General features: G+C 43.4%; 1 protein-coding gene across 6 annotated transcripts in view; it reads right to left on the reverse strand.

Annotated features, from left to right (window-relative positions):
• Positions 1–753: 753 nt before the first annotated feature.
• Positions 754–18,263, reverse strand: part of CPEB2 (cytoplasmic polyadenylation element binding protein 2) — a 155,167-nt gene continuing 137,657 nt past the window's right edge. For all 6 annotated transcript variants that reach the window (XM_063922832.1, XM_063922824.1, XM_063922842.1 and 3 more), the window contains 3 exons: positions 9,295–9,409; positions 8,061–8,242; positions 754–4,557 (listed from right to left, as the gene is read on the reverse strand). In XM_063922832.1, coding sequence (XP_063778902.1) covers positions 4,330–4,557; positions 8,061–8,242; positions 9,295–9,409 — 525 coding nt within the window. In that variant the 3' untranslated portion in view covers positions 754–4,329. The remainder of the gene's footprint in view (positions 4,558–8,060; positions 8,243–9,294; positions 9,410–18,263) is intronic.

The following is an 18,263-nucleotide window of genomic DNA, read 5'->3' on the forward strand; positions in this document are numbered from 1 at the left end:
TGAAAAATGGTCAATATCGGGATTCCTAGGATACCCGGGATTGGGTTGAAGATTCTAAAATTGATATCTTCAGTGATTTCCCCGGACCCGTCCAGCCCACACCAATACTCACAATCCTAGACAGGAGGGTTCACTGGCTGCAGGCGGCGATGTGCGGTCCAAGCGGCGTGGGTGGCTGGCACCAGACTGCACAGCGTGACCTCTGACATGTCATGCTGCACAGTACGCACAGCCGGGGGCAGGGAGAGCCGTGAGGAGGGAGCCAGGCAGCATTTGTGCCTGCTGAAGAGGTTCAACGATACCCGGCACTGAAAAAAAAAAAAAAAAGTGGACTGGCTAATCCCGAAATCCCTGGGATTTATTGAATCCCGAGATCCCGCTGATCCCAATCCCGGGATTGGCCACCATACTCTACACTAAAACATGTTAAGAAGATCCTCCAACATGACCCCCTCCACAGGTACAAAATGATCTGCTCTTGAGCTTCCCAATTGGTTTACAGTTGCTGTTACCTGTATTTGACTAATTCATTGATGAGAAGAGCATTTTTGAGTTAATTTCAGGAGTTGAGAATATAGGACCTGGCAAAACAGCTCAATGTTGGAGGTCTGGTTAAGTTGGGTACTCCCTATAAAAATAATTGGTGCGTCCAAAGTTTTCAGAAGCAAATGGTGTGCAATGTTGGTAACAAATAGGAGAATGTTGGATTCTCTGCATACATAATAAACATTAACGAGTCAATAAAAGAAGACATGCCAATAACTTAAGTTTATTAGTCAGTCAACAATATTACAAATATTTAAAAATTACTTAATATAAATAGTTGGCAGCAAACTATTTCATTACAGAGTTAAATTACCAGTACAACAGACAGACTGGAGATTTAGACACCTGGAAGATAACAGTAAAATTTTAACTAAACTATCTCAAAAAAATAAAAAGTTCAAGCTGAAGGCAATCACCTAGTGTCCTTAAGCGTGGGCTCTTAATTATACAGAATACCCAAAAAATATAAATCAACTAAATTTGCATATCAAAGAACCTTTAATAATTACAATCCAAACACTCCGTAAGCCACTTGTGCCATTCTATACAGAAACTCTGAATTAGAAACTAGTTGCTTTAATAGTATAAAGATCTCAGCTCCAAAAATAATTCAAAATAAAATAAAACTTTAGCAATTAGCGTCATAAAATTATATTTTTCCCACATAAAAATACAAAATGATATTAATGACAAGAATATTACTTCTAAAAAACAAAAACGAAAAAAAAAAACACAAAAAACCAACAAAATAGAAATATGCATGAAAAAAGTCTCTCCTTTTGTTAGCAAAACACTATCCAAAATAACTACAATCATTTACATCAGTACAAAGATTTCTGGATTTTAAAAAATAGTTGCAATGACAAAAGGGGTATCTTTTCTGACAGTAAAAAATGACACTGTGGATAAAATCTGCAAAATATGCAATGAAAAAAATAAATTTGCATTAAAAAGGTTTACACTGTTTTTTTTTATACAAATATTAGAAACAGTATTGCACATCACAACACAGAATCGAGGTTAATCAGCCTTCCAAAATGTGTTATATTCAAGTTTTCTAGCATCTTTGAGGAGAGGCATTGTGCAGCCAGATGCGTCAGGGATACAATATCAAGTGTTGTCCATACACAAATATATAAATGCTAAATGTTTCCTTCTTAACAAAAAGTGTGGATTTTAATTTTTTTTTCCTCCATAGTCATATACTTGGGCAGCAATATGCACATTGGGGGAGCAAAAGTGAAGCTTTAAAAATATAAAAATACAATCAAAATCAACTAGCAATCTTCTACAAAAATAGTAAAATAAATATGATTTATAAAAAATCCAATACAGTGTTCAACAATTAGAAAATAAGAATTTACTACACACAAGTACACACACAAAAAGCAGGATTAGAACTTGAAGCAGCATTAACTGCTCCACACAGAAGTGAAATGACAATAAAATGACTTTCTGCCAATCCCCATTTAGAATATTTTCCATTTCATATTCCAAATATTTTCTCTAAATATTTGGTAGAAAGGGATATTTTCCCAACAATTTTAAATTGAATTTTGTTGTCTCACTTGAGCAGATGCGCCTCTCCAATTTATTAGTTTAATAAGATTAATGGCGAGATTATTTTTTTTCTTCTTCTTAGAAATCCCAAAAATTGAGGTATTGCAAAAAGAGATGTTAATTAAAACAAGCGCATTTCAAAACAGCTGACTGTCAAAGATTTCTCTTAGAGATAAAAAAATATAGTGCATAACAAAGTCAGAATTGTTTTGGAGTTAGGAGGGGAGGGTTACGGTCGATAAAATACTATTAATAATATGAAGACCAAGGGAACATGACAGGTCTGTTTAAGGAACAGGTAAGGGTACATAAATAAATTAGAAAGAAGCACTCTTTAGAACAGTAACAATTTCAAACATTTAAAACGTGAACTACAACCACATTGAAACATCAAGGTGAGACAAGTCACATATCGTACAGTACAAAAAAAGCACGCTGTTGACAACCGGTAAGAACGCAATTTTCATACACAGAAGATTGTCCCATGGGTTGTACCGAAAAAACCCATTTTTGTCTTGATTCTTTCTGCATTAAATTGGTATACTTGTGGAGTGAAAATATTCCAATTTTTAAAAAAAAATTATACTGAAATATTTGTTGTGGGCTAGTTGCATAACCTCATGGCTTACTGGTATTGAAATATTTTTTTTATAGATGTTTAATATATTTTTCCTAGCCAAAACTTTTATTCTTTACTGTTGGCTTCTTAAAATAAATATATAATAAAAAATGTGCGGTCATTTAGCAGCCTTAATCAAATTATATAAAAAAATAAACGTTAAAAAAAAAGTGTGCAGAGGAAACCAATTTCAAAATAAAGTTTTAGCCACGTATCACTGTTGTCTTGAAGGTAGCGGGGAATTGTTATGCAACTAGCCGCCTGCATTATACCATCTCCATTTTGACTTTAATTTTACTCTAAAGCATTAAGCATTTTATTATTAATAGTAATATTATTTCTTACTAATTTGCACACCTAAATAGCATTTGAGTTATACATTTGGTGACTGATTAAATGTGCTGGCCATCTTTGGTTTTTATAGAAAGTTTTAAACCATGACATTTTAAATTGGGCAGGGGAAGCTACGCAAAAACTTTTAATACAATTTAATATTTTTTTTTCTATGCTACTTCACATCACAAGAGTCAGAACCACACATCACAACTATTGCACGGGGATTACAGTATCACATCCAATCCTTGTAAATTGAAGTCCACGACTAACCAGGACACAAAATGGCTGCACTTACTAATCTAAAACAAATTTTCATATTGTACACATTAAAGGACATTTGTTTTACTTGAGTCACAATTCATGCAAATATGTTTGTTATTTATTTTTTTGCTACAAAATTTGTAAATTTAGCTCATGCTACTGTACCTTGCAATACCGTATCTGTGGTTAGTTAATAGTTCTAGTGCATGCATATGGTGTAGACAGGTAGGTAAACATGCATATTTCACATTCTAAAACTATGGCAGTTCCGGCCATATTGTGCTGCCTGCATTATTCTGCAATGCAGATTTTGAAAACTTTTTAATCCTGTATAAATAGGTGGCATTACACACAACACCTATATAGCAGCAAAGCTAATACAGCTTATGATTAAAAATGTTTAAAAATAGCTAATAAAAATCAGATTATCTTGAGGTATTATTTCTTGCAAGTCAAAATGGAGAGCAAAAAAAAAAAATCAACCCTATATTTATTTTTAATTTACATACACACTTAAAATAGCAACAATAAAAATAATCTTTTTAGTAGCAGACATTTTCCATTTTCACTATTAATTGCTACCTTTGGTAAATAACTGGGGCTGATCTTTAATTTAAAAATTCATGTCTAGAAATAAGTGCACACTTCATCCTTATAGATCTATATATATAGCAGCAGACTGTGTTGCCCCTATGCAGAACATTCCCATATCTAATTTCAGCATTACATATATAAAATTTAAAAAAAAAAAAGAACTTGGGAAAAAATATATATATATAAAAAAAATATTTTAACATGAAAAATATAACAAAATAATCAATAAGCCTGAGATGTGGGGTTTTGGTGAAAACACGAGGCTTTTAGTGTTTTGGCTGCTGATACAGATGCACGGATAGAGGGCTGGGGTGAAAAGCAGAAGAATGCACTTATTTCTTCTGCATGTCAGTATTTTTAAACACAGTAAGCCGCATGCACCCATCTCTCAGTGAGTGGTAGATAAGCAATTCTTAGTTCCAGCGGAAGTGGATCTGACGAGGCCGGTCTGCTCCTTCCTTCACCAGTGGCTTGTGGAACTCTCGACCGGCGCGAGAGTGGATGTTCGCCCAGCAGAACTCGCAGTAATACTGCAGGCAAGTGACGTTGGCACAGAAGAACGGAGCAAATTTTCCACTGCAGCGGGCTCCCTGGCATTCGTCGCACATCTGGTCATCCAGCACGTATGGTTTCACCTCTACCTGTAATCAGAGAACAGACAGAATTTGAACAGTTATGCAGTGCGTGACTCAGCAAGCCAGTATAACCAAGGTCCCAATAAACTGCGGTGACAAAACAAACCCCAAACCAAACGGTTTCCTGGTGACAGATAAGAGAAAGATCGACCAAATATAAGGCTAGAGGGTCACACTCTGCTTGTTATTAATCCTTTTTATGCCTCACTATCTGAGTGAGGTAGACTAGGTTATACACATTATAATACGGCTGCCTATCAAACTATACAGGAGGAATTCAGTTACTGGCAATATGATGTGATGCAATGTTCGGCTGCACGCGTAGCCAGTTCACACTTGCCTACTTTTTGGTACTCCTCTCTGGGGGAAGCTCGGAGAGAAGACGTTGCTTGCCATTTTGGGGACAGGAAGGGCCGGGCTCTCATTTAAATTTCACCTCACCGTCTCCATATGGCCCAATGGGATCAGTATGTATTACAGACTGTCGTGATGCCGGCTGTCAGTGTACAGACAATGGCATCCCGGCTGTCAGTATGCCGGCAGTGGGGCGATCACTAGAAAGTCTATGGGTGTCGTGGACACCCACTAGTGTGAATAGCCCCTGTGAGCCGGGATTCCGGCTAGTGGCATGGTCTGTTTCCTGACTGCCGGGATCCCGACTGCTGGCAATGTAACTACATCCCGGCCCCACAATTCCAGGTATTATCTTGCCATCTTGCCCCCTTCACTAGGAAATCTGGCAATACTTCTGGGGGATGTGGGAGACAACCCGAAAAATCGTGAGTCTCTTCTGCAACTTCCAGGAGAGCAGGCAAATAAGAACCAGTTGCAGTGCAGTTTTCTAACACACCTCTTTGGTTTGCAAAGGCTGCAATATTCAGTTATGGAACAGCACACCCTGTCTAACTGGCTGAGCTGAAATCACTCCCTTTAATGTATTCTGCATGTTCATATAAATGATTTTAGGAAATATTGGAAAACAAACCTACATCAATGGTCTATGATAATTTTGCTTTAAAGTTTATTTTGAAAACATGTTTTGCAGATACTGCTACTTTTAATAAAACGTATTCTGGCTTTATAATATTATGGCCACTTGGTGGCACTGTGGTGTAGGGGGGCCTATCTAGCCATCAGCTGGGCCTGATGCTGCATGTTCCCTAGCCAGAGGAAGAAATGTGACAGCCTGTAATCGTTCCTGCATCTTAACCGGAGGAGTGATGGCATTTGTAAGTTTTAATTGATTGCTAGCGAAAACTATTAAAAGAAAACTCAAACACGAGGGGAGTGCAATAAGTTTATGGATGTGCAGTGCATGGGTAGAGTAGACACAATCTGACTGTCTGGTTGTTATTTGGAATCTATGACTAAAGTTCTTGTGAAATTTCAGGGCACAGAACCATATATGAGCAGCACTGCACACCAAAGAAGTCATCTTGTTCACTTCCTTCACAGACTCATTATGGAGCTCAACAGAGGCCACTGGAGAGCCATGATCTTCTACGATTACAAGAGTGGCCTGCTACAGCAGGAGGGTTTTCACTGACGGCAAGCTGCTTTTGGTGAGGAAGCACCTCTCCGAACCACTGTGTTCAAGTGGCTTGCAGAATTTCTGCATGGGGTAGAAATTCCTGGTAGACTAGGAGCGCTGTGACCAACCTGTGTCTGTCATCACAAAAGACAACACTGATGATATGGGACGTAGTTGAGGTGGATTCTAGGGTAACCGTGGCCCATTTAGAGAAGGAGGTGGGCCAGGTTTGATGGTGGTCACTCAACCTCTGTCTGGAAGATTATCAGTGGCGATGAAACCTAGATCTAGTTTAAACGCTGAGGCCAAACAGTCGGCCTAGTGAAACCCGGTTGGAGGTGCACCACCACAGAAGTTCAGACATGAGCGCAGCATGGCCAAGCAGATGGTGGCTGTTTTTGTGGCCAAGACTGGTCGTGTAGCTACTGTACTACTCGTGCAGAAGAGCAGTCACTGGAGACTGGTATGCCAACCAATGACTGCTGCAACACATTTCCAGGTGCCGTCCAAGAACACTCATTCGTGATGACCTTCTCCATCAGAAGAATGCACCTGCCCACAAGTCCAGGAAAGTGGTGGACTTTCTGGCGCATAAATACATCAAGGAGCTTTGTCATCCACTGTACTTGGCCCCCTGCAACTTCTTCCTGTTCCCACAAATCAAGCGAAAGATGTGTGGGACTTGTTTTGAGTAACTGAAAGCTGCAGTGGAGACCTTCATATAGCATGTAGAAGACATCCCTGCTTCAGATTGCTTCACAAAGTGGTTTGAGCGCAAGCAAATTTGCATAGACTCCTCTGGCGAATACTTTGAAAAAATGTAATCTTCACTTTGTTTGTAAATACAATACTTTTTGTGCATCCGGAAACTTGCTGCACACCCCTCGTACGATGCGTTTTATTTACAAAAGTCAACTATGAAAAAAAACTGCCAGTTCATACTCTTATAAAAACAGAACTAAAAAACGGGACAGAAAAGAGTAGCGAGTGCTGGTCCAAAAAGGGATTCAGAGAATATTGGCAATAGGAATCTTCTATCATTTTTCCTCGCATGACGCATTGTATTATAACAGGCCAGCTATACATTATAGTTAGTTTTCATGAATGACATGATGAAGGGTGTTTATTACAGAGGCATTTTAAAATATAAAACAGACAGTTGAAACAAATATGTCCCAAAATGCTACTTTAATGAAATATTCTACATCTCATGGCCGATGAGTGTAGGTCGGGCTAGGCCAACCTGTGGCTTTCCTGCTGTTGAGAAAATTCCCAGAATGCAGCTGATCGCTGAGAGGGTATGCTGGGACACCAGCTGGAGAGCCACAGGTTGGCCATGCCTTGCATAGGTGATTAACTTATTGAAGTTAACCAATGTGGGGATGCATCATGCCTGTCAGGGACTGGATAACTGGATAATTTTCCCAACGAAACAAATCCCTTCAAGGTATTTGTCAAGCTGCCTGGTTGCTATATGCAACTTCTCCACTTTTTAGATGGTTCAATACACCACTTAGAGACCTACTCAGCACCAGATATCAAGCAGGTGTCAATCTTGATTTCCTTTCCAAAAAGGACATTAGACAAATATGAAGTTAGACAGATGTAGTGTAATACATACTGTACATGCTATAGTATTACTAATGGACATTACTGGGTTGTTGCAGGAGATTAATGGCTCTTTGAGGGATTATTGCTCAGGTTCCTGAGAACCCCAAGGGCAACATGAGGTAAAATGAAAGATGTTATGGTCACAATGAGCGTTCCAATGGAACACCTCTCAATAATGAATTAGCCGCTGAGCGCAACAATATAATTGCAAAGAGCCCACAAGGACAGATTCTGAGCAAGAGTGTGGTCAACCACAAATGTATAGAGAGCTATGAAATATTGTACACACTGTGTAGGTCACACATACCCAGCACTGGCTACCTGTACTCTACTATACACTAAATGACAAAGCTAAAAGGATACTTACTCTTTTATCAATATCACCATGCTGGAGCTGCACAAACCGAGCACTGATGGCCGCAATGTAACTCTGCTGATTAGAAAATGCAACTCGCCCAGCACCTTTGGGGTACTTCAATTCTGGATCGGTATCAATTCCCGCATAGCACACCCCTCCATAGAGACGATCCATAATCATGGCCAGTTCCACTAGAGGAAGGACAAGAACCTTATTAATATCATACAATGGAAGGTGCTCCACTTTTGACGGGGTTCAAACTTGCAAACGGTTTAGGTTCTGTGGGTCCACCTTGATGTGAACATCCCCATAGGGCCCTGCCGTTCTAAAAATGTTTCTTTAGAAGTCAAATAACAATAGTGATACCCCTTTCAGACAGAAAGTGAAATTACCAGGTGAAGCAGTTCCACCCGGTAATTTCATGAAACACGCTGGTCCTTTTTCTGTGTGAAAGGGTCAACCCGTGTTGTAATTCCCGGGACTTCGACCCAGGAATTTACCAGGGTCGGAGACACAGGAATTATGACACGGGTTGACCCTTTCACACAGACAAAATACCCGTGTTGATCTGCAAATTACCGGGTCGAAATTTTCGAGCCGGTCATTTGCATGTCTGTGTGAAAGGGGGGTCTGGCAGGTCCCGGCAAAACGACCCGGCACTGAAATGCCGGGACTTTCAGACTTTTCTGTCTGAAAAGGGTATGACAGAAATAATACCTGATGTATGGTAATCTCACTTACAAACATTCTGCTTCCTTGGCGGTGTTTTCACCCAATGTCAGAGCATTCATTATCAGAGTTGTATAAACAAATATTTAATACATCAATACAGCAGCTCTTAGTCAGACACTGCATAATGTCTATGTTTAGAGAATGAATGGGCGGAAGCCGACAGATCACTAATACATTCTACCGACTGGCCGTGCACAGCAATGACAGATATGGGTGCTTTACTCAGGTCTGGTCATGGTAGACAAAAAGGGTTTTCACTCACACACACATTAAAGAAGTATAATGAAAATAAGAGACTGAACTGTACATTATTCAGCATTTACCCTACAGATTTTATGGAAATCACAGACTGCTCACAATAATACAGCAGAGGCCTTAACTTATGAACTTCTATATCATACATTAAGGCGAAAGTCAGCCAAAGGATAGTGTCGTTTTTGCAGACACATAGAAAGCCATTTTATCTGGTAACTTCTTAAAAATAAATAAATAATAATTCTAAACCTCTTACCAGCTCTCAGGGGTCTGGGGACACCTCCCACGAATATAGTTTTTCGGGGATCAAGCGGCTGTGACCCATCCATGACAAAGTCGCTGTCACTCAAATTCCAAGGACGTATCTGAACCTGTTCCAGAGATAAATGACGGAAGTTTACCACCGTGTCATCATTCTAGGTGACTTAGCAATTCTGACCAATCGCCTTTTCTTTGTTACATAATAAACTTGTGATGTACAATTTTTGTCCACGCTACAAAGTAAGAAATAAATTAATAATGTGAGTCACCTGTATGGATGCCTTACAATGGGTACACACTGGAGCCGATAAAACCCGACGAAGTCGCTATCGACCACGGGCACGCACATATCGGACCTACACACTGCCCACTATACGTTGATGTGAGCGGTATGTCGGTACGACCTGACGGATCAGACGACCTATCGCTCAGTGTGTACCCGGCTTTAGGTGAACCAGTAATTAGTACAAATGTGCTTCCTATAGTAGATTTAAGAAAAAGAAAAAAACAACATGCACGGAGCAGCTGCCATAAATAGGAAGGTGACAGCTGGAACACGCTCACATTTGACCATACATGCAGCACCGCACAGGAGACACAGAAGCCCACAGATCTGGACCCAGGTGCCCATGTACAACCCACAGATCTGGACCCATCTGCCCATGTACAACCCTCCACACAGGCTGGATTATGAGCAGCGAGCCAGCAAAACTGCATCTCTGGCATGCTTGGAGGATTGTATGGTAAAGTTAAGCAGCACAGATTTTGAACATACCCCCCAGCGTGTCATCTGCACAAATTGGGAAAGGGAGTTGCTGCCGTATTACGGTGAGGATTAGCCATGTCGTGATCGGGCACATAGCTGCACTGTACTCTTAGCAAAATACTCATTCATTGCAGCTCACTGTTACCTTGCTATGCAGATCAACTCTGAACAAAAGAAACCGCCCAACTTTCTCATGATAAACATAGCTGTCCCAACTGGGACACGACAGAGCCCCAGAACTGTGGCTATCCTGCTATTAAAATCGGGACAGTTGGGAAGAACGCACTCGAATACAAAATGATCCTTGCTAATAAAAGCAGGGGTCTATGGGGGTGATTCAGATCTGATCGCTCGCTGGTTTTTGCAGACCTGCGTTCGCAAAGTCGCCACCCACCGGGGAGTGTATTTTAGCTGTGCAAGTGTGCGATCGCATGTGCAGCCGAGCGGTAAAAAACAAAAAAAAAATAAGAATTTACTCACCGGTAATTCTATTTCTCGTAGTCCGTAGTGGATGCTGGGAACTCCGTAAGGACCATGGGGAATAGCGGGCTCCGAAGGAGGCTGGGCACTCTAGAAAGATCTTAGACTACCTGGTGTGCACTGGCTCCTCCCACTATGACCCTCCTCCAAGCCTCAGTTAGGTACTGTGCCCGGACGAGCGTACACAATAAGGAAGGATTTTGAATCCCGGGTAAGACTCATACCAGCCACACCAATCACACCGTACAACTCGTGATATGAAACACAGTTAACAGTATGAAACAATAGAGCCTCTCAACAGATGGCTCAACAATAACCCGATTTAGTTAACAATAACTATGTACAAGTAATGCAGATAAACCGCACTTGGGATGGGCGCCCAGCATCCACTACGGACTACGAGAAATAGAATTACCGGTGAGTAAATTCTTATTTTCTCTAACGTCCTAGTGGATGCTGGGAACTCCGTAAGGACCATGGGGATTATACCAAAGCTCCCAAACGGGCGGGAGAGTGCGGATGACTCTGCAGCACCGAATGAGAGAACTCCAGGTCCTCCTCAGCCAGGGTATCAAATTTGTAGAATTTTGCAAACGTGTTTGCCCCTGACCAAGTAGCTGCTCGGCAAAGTTGTAAAGCCGAGACCCCTCGGGCAGCCGCCCAAGATGAGCCCACCTTCCTTGTGGAATGGGCATTGACAGATTTTGGCTGTGGCAGGCCTGCCACAGTATGTGCAAGCTGAATTGTACTACAAATCCAACGAGCAATAGTCTGCTTAGAAGCAGGAGCACCCAGCTTGTTGGGTGCATATAGGATAAACAGCGAGTCAGATTTTCTGACTCCAGCCGTCCTGGAAACATATATTTTCAGGGCCCTGACAACGTCTAGCAACTTGGAGTCCTCCAAATCCTTAGTAGCCGCAGGCACAATAGGCTGGTTCAGGTGAAACGCTGACACCACCTTAGGGAGAAACTGGGGACGAGTCCTCAATTCTGCCCTATCCATATGGAAAATCAAATAAGGGCTTTTACAAGACAAAGCCGCCAATTCTGATACTCGCCTGGCAGAAGCCAAGGCCAATAACATAACCACCTTCCATGTGAGATATTTCAGATCCACGGTTTTTAGTGGTTCAAACCAAAGTGATTTTAAGAAAACTCAACACCACGTTGAGATCCCAAGGTGCCACAGGAGGCACAAACGGGGGCTGACTATGCAGCACTCCTTTTATAAATGTCTGAACTTCAGGTACTGAAGCTAGTTCTTTTTTTGAAAGAAAATCGACAGAGCCGAGATCTGTACCTTAATGGAACCCAATTTAAGGCCCATAGTCACTCCTGCTTGCAGGAAATGCAGAAATCGACCTAGTTGAAATTCCTCTGTTGGGGCCCTTTCGGCCTCACACCATGCACCATATTTTCGCCATATGCGGTGATAATGAGTTGCTGTAACCTCTTTCCTGGCTTTAGTAAGCGTAGGAATTACTTCCTCCGGAATACCCTTTTCCTTCAGGATCCGGCGTTCAACCGCCATGCCGTCAAACGCAGCCGCGGTAAGTCTTGGAACAGACAGGGCCCCTGCTGCCGCAGGTCCTGACTGAGTGGCAGAGGCCATGGGTCCTCTGATATAAATTCTTAAAGTTCTGGGTACCAAGCTCTTCTTGGCCATCCACGAGTATCGTTCTTACTCCTCGCCTTCTTATTATTCTCAGTACCTTTGGTATGAGAGGCAGAGGGGAGAACACCTAAACCGACTGGTACACCCACGGTGTTACCAGAGCGTCCATAGCTATCGCCTGAGGGTCCCTTGACCTGGAGCAATATCTTTTATAGCTTTTTGTTAAGGCGGGACGCCATCATGTCCACCTGTGGCCTTTCCCAATGGTGTACAATCCTATTGGAAGACTTCTGGAGGAAGTCCCCATTCTCCCGGGTGGAGGTCGTGTCTGTTGAGAAGATCTGCTTCCCAGTTGTCCACTCCGGGAATGAACACTGCTGACAGTGCTAACACATGATTTTCCGCCTATCGGAGAATCCTTGTGGCTTCTGCCATCGCCATCCTGCTTTTTGTGCCGCCCTGTTGATTACATGGGCGACTGCCGTGATGTTGTCTGATTGGATCAGTACCGGCTGGTTTTGAAGCAGAGGCCTTGCTGGCCTCAGGGCATTGTAAATGGCCCTCAGATCCAGAATATTTATGTGTAGGGAAATAACCTGACTTGACCAAAGTCCCTGGAAGTTTCTTCCCTATGTGACTGCCCCCCAGCCTCAAAGGCTGGAATCCATGGTCACTAGGACCTAGTCCTGTATGCCGAACCTGCGTCCCTCTTGAAGATGGGCACTCTGCAGCCACCACAGTAGAGATACCCTGGTCCTTGGAGACAGGGTTATCAGCCTATGCATCGGAAGATGCGATCCGGACCACTTGTCCAACAGGTCCCTCTGAAAAGTTCTTGTATGGAACCTGCCTAATGGGATTGCTTCGTAAGAAGCTACCATTTTTCCCAGGACTCGCGTGCAATGATGCACCGCTACCTATTTTGGTTTCAGGAGGTCTCTGACTAGAGATGACAACTCCTTGGCTTTCTCCTCCGGGAGAAACACTATTTCTGGTTTATGTCCAGAACCATCCCCAGGAACAGTAGACGTGTCATAGGAACCAGCTGTGACTTTGGACTGTTTAGAATCCACCTATGCTGTTGTAGCACTTTCCAAAATAGTGCTACCCCGACTACCAACTGCTCCTTGGACCTCGCCCTTATAACGAGATTGTCCAATTACGGGATAATTACAACTCCCTTTTTTTTTTTTTTTTTTTGAAGGAGTATCATCATTTCAGCCATTACCTTGATAAAACACCCTCGGTGCCATGTACAGTCCAAACGGCAGTGTCTGGACTTGGTAATGGTAATCCTGTACCACAAATCTGAGGTACTCCTGGCGAGGATGGTAAATGGGGACATGCAGGAAAGCATCCTTGATGTCCCGGGATACCATGTAATCCCCCTCGTCCAGGCTTGCAATAACCGCCCTGAGCGATTCCATCTTGAACTTGAATTTTTTTATGTTCAAGGATTTTAAATATAAAATGGGTCACACCGAACCATGCGGTTTCGGTACCCCAACCCGTGTGGAATAGTAACCCCGTCCTTGTTGAAGTAGGGGCACCTTGAGTATTACCTGCTGGGAATACCGCTTATTAATTGCCTCTAGCACAGCCTCCCTGCTTGAGGGAGTTGTCAGCAAGGCATATTTTAGGAAATGGCTGGGGGGAGACATCTCTAATTCCAGCTTGTACCCCTGAAATACTACTTGGAAGAAACAGGGATCCACCTGTGAGCGAGCCCACTAATTGCTGAAATTTTTGAGGCGGCCCCCCACCGTACCTGGCTACACCTGTGGAGCACCCGCGTCATGGTGTGTACTCACAGGAGGCGGGGGAAGAATCTTGATTCTGGGAACAGGCTGACTGGTGCAGCTTTTTCCCTCTACCCTTGTCTCTGTACAGAAAGGAAGCGCCATTTGACCCGCTTGCTTTTCTGAAGCCGAAAGGACTGTACCTTTTTCTGTGAGGAAACCAGAGGTAAAATTATTTCTTCCCAGCAGTTGCTGTGGATACGAGGTCCCAGAGACCATCCCCAAATAATTCCTCACCCTTATAAGGCTCTCTTTGCGCTTTTTAAGTCAGCATCACCTGTCCAGTGACAGGTCTCTAATACCCTCCTGACAGAATGGACATTACATTTTATTTGGATGCCAGCCGGCAAAATATCCCTCTGTGCATCCCCCATATATAAGACAACGTCTTTAATATGTTTTTATGTTTGCCAACTATTATCCCTGTTTGACAGGGTCACCAACCACGCTGCAGGTCTCAGTCTAGTACCTGAGTGTGTAAATACAGACTTCAGGATAGCCTCCTGTTTTTTTTATCAACAGGTACCTATTAAAGTGGCCGTATCCTAAGACGGCAGTGCCACCTTTTTTGACAAACGTGTGAGCGCCTTATCCACCCTAGGGGATATCTCCCAGCGTAACTTATCCTCCTGGCGGGAAAGGGTACGCCATCAGTAACTTTTTATAAATTACCAGTTTCTTAACGGGGGAACCCACGCTTTTCACACACTTCATTTATTCATCTGATGGGGGAACAAAACACTGCCTGTTTTTTCTCCCCAAACCTAAAACCCATTTATAGAGGTTAAAGTCAGAAATGTATAACACATTTTTTATTGCCGGGATCAAGTCACGGATTGGATTGTGTATATGTCTCCACCTTGTCGACACTGGAGTCAGACTCCGTGTCGACATCTGTGTCTGCCATCTGAGAGAGCGGGCGTTTTTGAGCCCCTGATGGCCTTTGAGACGCCTGGGCAGGCGCGGGCTGCGAAGCCGGCTGTCCCACAGCTGTTACGTCATCCACCCTTTTATGTAAGGAGTTGACACTGTCGGTTAATACCTTTTACCTCTCTATCCACTCTGGTGTCAGCCCCACAGGGGGCGACATCACATATATCGGCCTCTGTTCCGTCACCATATAAGCCTCCTCATTCAACATGTCGACACAGCCGTACCGACACACCGCAGACACACAGGGAATGCTCTAAACGAGGACAGGACCCACAAAAGCCCTTTGGGGGGACAGAGTGAGAGTATGCCAGCACACACCAGAGCGCTATATACTGCAGGGACTAACTGAGTTATGTCCCCTATAGCTTTATATCTATATATATATATAATGTATACTGCGCCTAAATTTAGTGCCCCCTCTCTCTTTTTTTAACCCTTGTAGACTGCAGGGGAGAGCCAGGGAGCTTCCCTCCAACGGAGCTGTGAGGGAAAATGGCGCCAGTGTGCTGAGGAGATAGGCTCCGCCCCTTTTTCGCGGCCTATTCTCCCGTTTTTTATGGACTTCTGGCAGGGGTATTTACCTCATATATAGCCCCTGGGGCTATATATTGAGGTATTTTTGCCAGCCAAGGTGTTTTTATTGCTGCCTCAGGGCGCCCCCCCCCCAGCGCCCTGCACCCTCAGTGACCGGAGTATGAAGTGTGTGAGAGGAGCAATGGCGCACAGCTGCAGTGCTGTGCGCTACCTTGGTGAAGACTGAGTCTTCATGCCGCCGATTTTCCGGACCATCTTCTTGCTTCTGGCTCTGTAAGGGGGACGGCGGCGCGGCTCCGGGACCGAACATCAAGGCTGGGCCTGCGGTCGATCCCTCTGGAGCTAATGGTGTCCAGTAGCCTAAGAAGCCCAATCCGGCTGCAAGCAGGCGAGTTCGCTTCTTCTCCCCTTAGTCCCTCGCTGCAGTGAGCCTGTTGCCAGCAGGTCTCACTGAAAAGAACAAATTCAAAGACTATAACTTTCTAAGAGCTCAGGAGAGCCCCTAGTGTGCATCCAACCTCGGCCGGGCACGAAATCTAACTGGGGCTTGGAGGAGGGTCATAGTGGGAGGAGCCAGTGCACACCAGGTAGTCTAAGATCTTTCTAGAGTGCCCAGCCTCCTTCGGAGCCCGCTATTCCCCATGGTCCTTACGGAGTTCCCAGCATCCACTAGGACGTTAGAGAAAAACAACTTTGTGCTATTTCTTAGTTGCCCAGAACTTACTCAGCCGCTGCGATCGCTTCAGCCTGTCCGGGGCCGGAATTGACGTCAGACACCCGCCCTGCAAACGCTTGGACACGCCTGTGTTTTTCCAACCACTCCCTGAAAACGGTCAGTTGCCACCCACAAACGCCTTCTTCCTGTCAATCTCTTTGCGATCGGCTGTGCGAATGGATTCTTCGTAAAACCCATCGCACAGCAACGATCCGCTATGTACCCGTGAGACACGCCTGCGCATTGCAGTGCATGCGCAGTTCTGACCTGGTCGCAGCGCTGCAAAAAACACTAGCGAGCGATCAGGTCTGAATGACCCCCTATGTACTAAGCCTTGGAGAGAGATAAAGTGGACAGAGATAAAGTACCAGCCAATCAGCTTCTAACTGTCATGTTACAGGCCGTCTTTGAAAAACAGGAGCTGGTTGGCTGGTACTTTACCTCCATCCACTTTTTTTTTGCACTCCAACGAGAGAGATAAAATGGAGACCGATAAAGTACCAAAAAACCCCAGCTCCTGGCATTTTGACACACAGCCTATAACATTTCTTTCCAGTCCTACATTGTCACCAGCTGTAGTGCTTCCAGGATATAGATTAGGATGGACCTCAGGCATGGTGAAAGCTGGACTCAGAAAAAGACGCATATCCAAACAGATTTATTCAGAGGGTACATAGTGAACACTTTTTTAGCACATTGAAATTCCTGCATCATTATCCGCCCAACTTGTACTTCTGGTTGAAGCTGCTAAATTCCCCTTCCCCCTGACAACCACTTGTGTTACTCAAACAGACAAACAAAAAAAGGCTGCAATCAATAATGCAAGGCAGCAGATGGCAAAAATAAATACAATCAATACTGAACGCTAGGCCTTCTGGGGGATTTAAATCATCTCCCTCTCCCTGGGTGAATATAGTTTTATGGGGTTTTTTCTGCAACTTTTTAATATAACAAAAAGTGACAGAAAGTGAATCACAATGCGCTACACACGGTGTAAAATAAATAAAACTAGATACGTTCACCAGTATCTTTCCTCCTCCACGTTAACGTAGATGGATTTGTTCCTCATGTGCATGTAAGGAAATTAAAAAAGATTTGCCATATGGTGAAGTACAGTTTAATATATTTAAAAACTTAATTTCTAGCATCAATCATTCACAGAAAGTGCAAGTGCAATGGTACAATGACAGCAATAATGGGGAATCCTCTGGAGGCTGCAAAAATGAACAATTACCGGCAGGATGCAAGGTTATTCGCATAGAATAATCCTGACAGCATAGGAGTCTATTGGATAGCCCGGGTTCCTTAGACCATATGTGCAGATGGTTCTCCCGTCGGGTCTTAGTCCAGTCAGCTGCCTCCGTCACCCCACGTCCACCAACGCGTTTCTACCCGCTCAATCGGGTCTTTTTCAAGGTGTGTGTCCAGAAAAGGATAAGTCCGTCTGTCCTGGAGCCTAATTTTAAACTAAATCTGTCCAATCGCCGGCCGGCGGGCGCAGCTGATTCCTATACATCAATCAAACTACAAGTCCCATGAATCATTGCGGCGCCCGTCCGGCCGGTTTCCTGTTTCTTCCATATGCCGATACGTCATTTCCTGTTTGGTAACTATGGTGAAAATTATTTAGATACCTTTTATGAAATGGTTTATGAGGATATTAAGAAATTACCATCAAAAAATACCAAAAATAATCTGACGTTCAAGGAGAGGAAAGCCTTAAAGACATTGCAGGAGAACGCCGATTTGATTGTAAAACCGGCGGATAAAGGCGGAGGTATCGTCCTGATGGATAAAACATCCTATGAAGCCGAGATTTATAGACAGTTGGAGGATGAAGTAACTTACACCAAACTTAAAACAGACCCAACGAACAAAATTGTAGAAAAATTAAAAGTTATGTTGGAACCACATAAAGAGGTAAACACTATAGATGAGAGAGAATATAAATTTCTGATGAATGAAGAACCAGTCGTCCCGGTGGTCTATGTATTACCAAAAATCCACAAAGATCCATTGAGGCCACCGGGAAGACCAATTGTATCAGGAGTGAACTCAGTGACTGCAAACCTTTCTGAGTACATTGATTATTTTTTGCAGCCTCTTGTACTCAAAAACCG

Source organism: Pseudophryne corroboree, chromosome 1 (genome assembly GCF_028390025.1).
Source record: "Pseudophryne corroboree isolate aPseCor3 chromosome 1, aPseCor3.hap2, whole genome shotgun sequence".
In the NCBI taxonomy this organism is placed as follows: Eukaryota; Metazoa; Chordata; class Amphibia; order Anura; family Myobatrachidae; genus Pseudophryne; species Pseudophryne corroboree.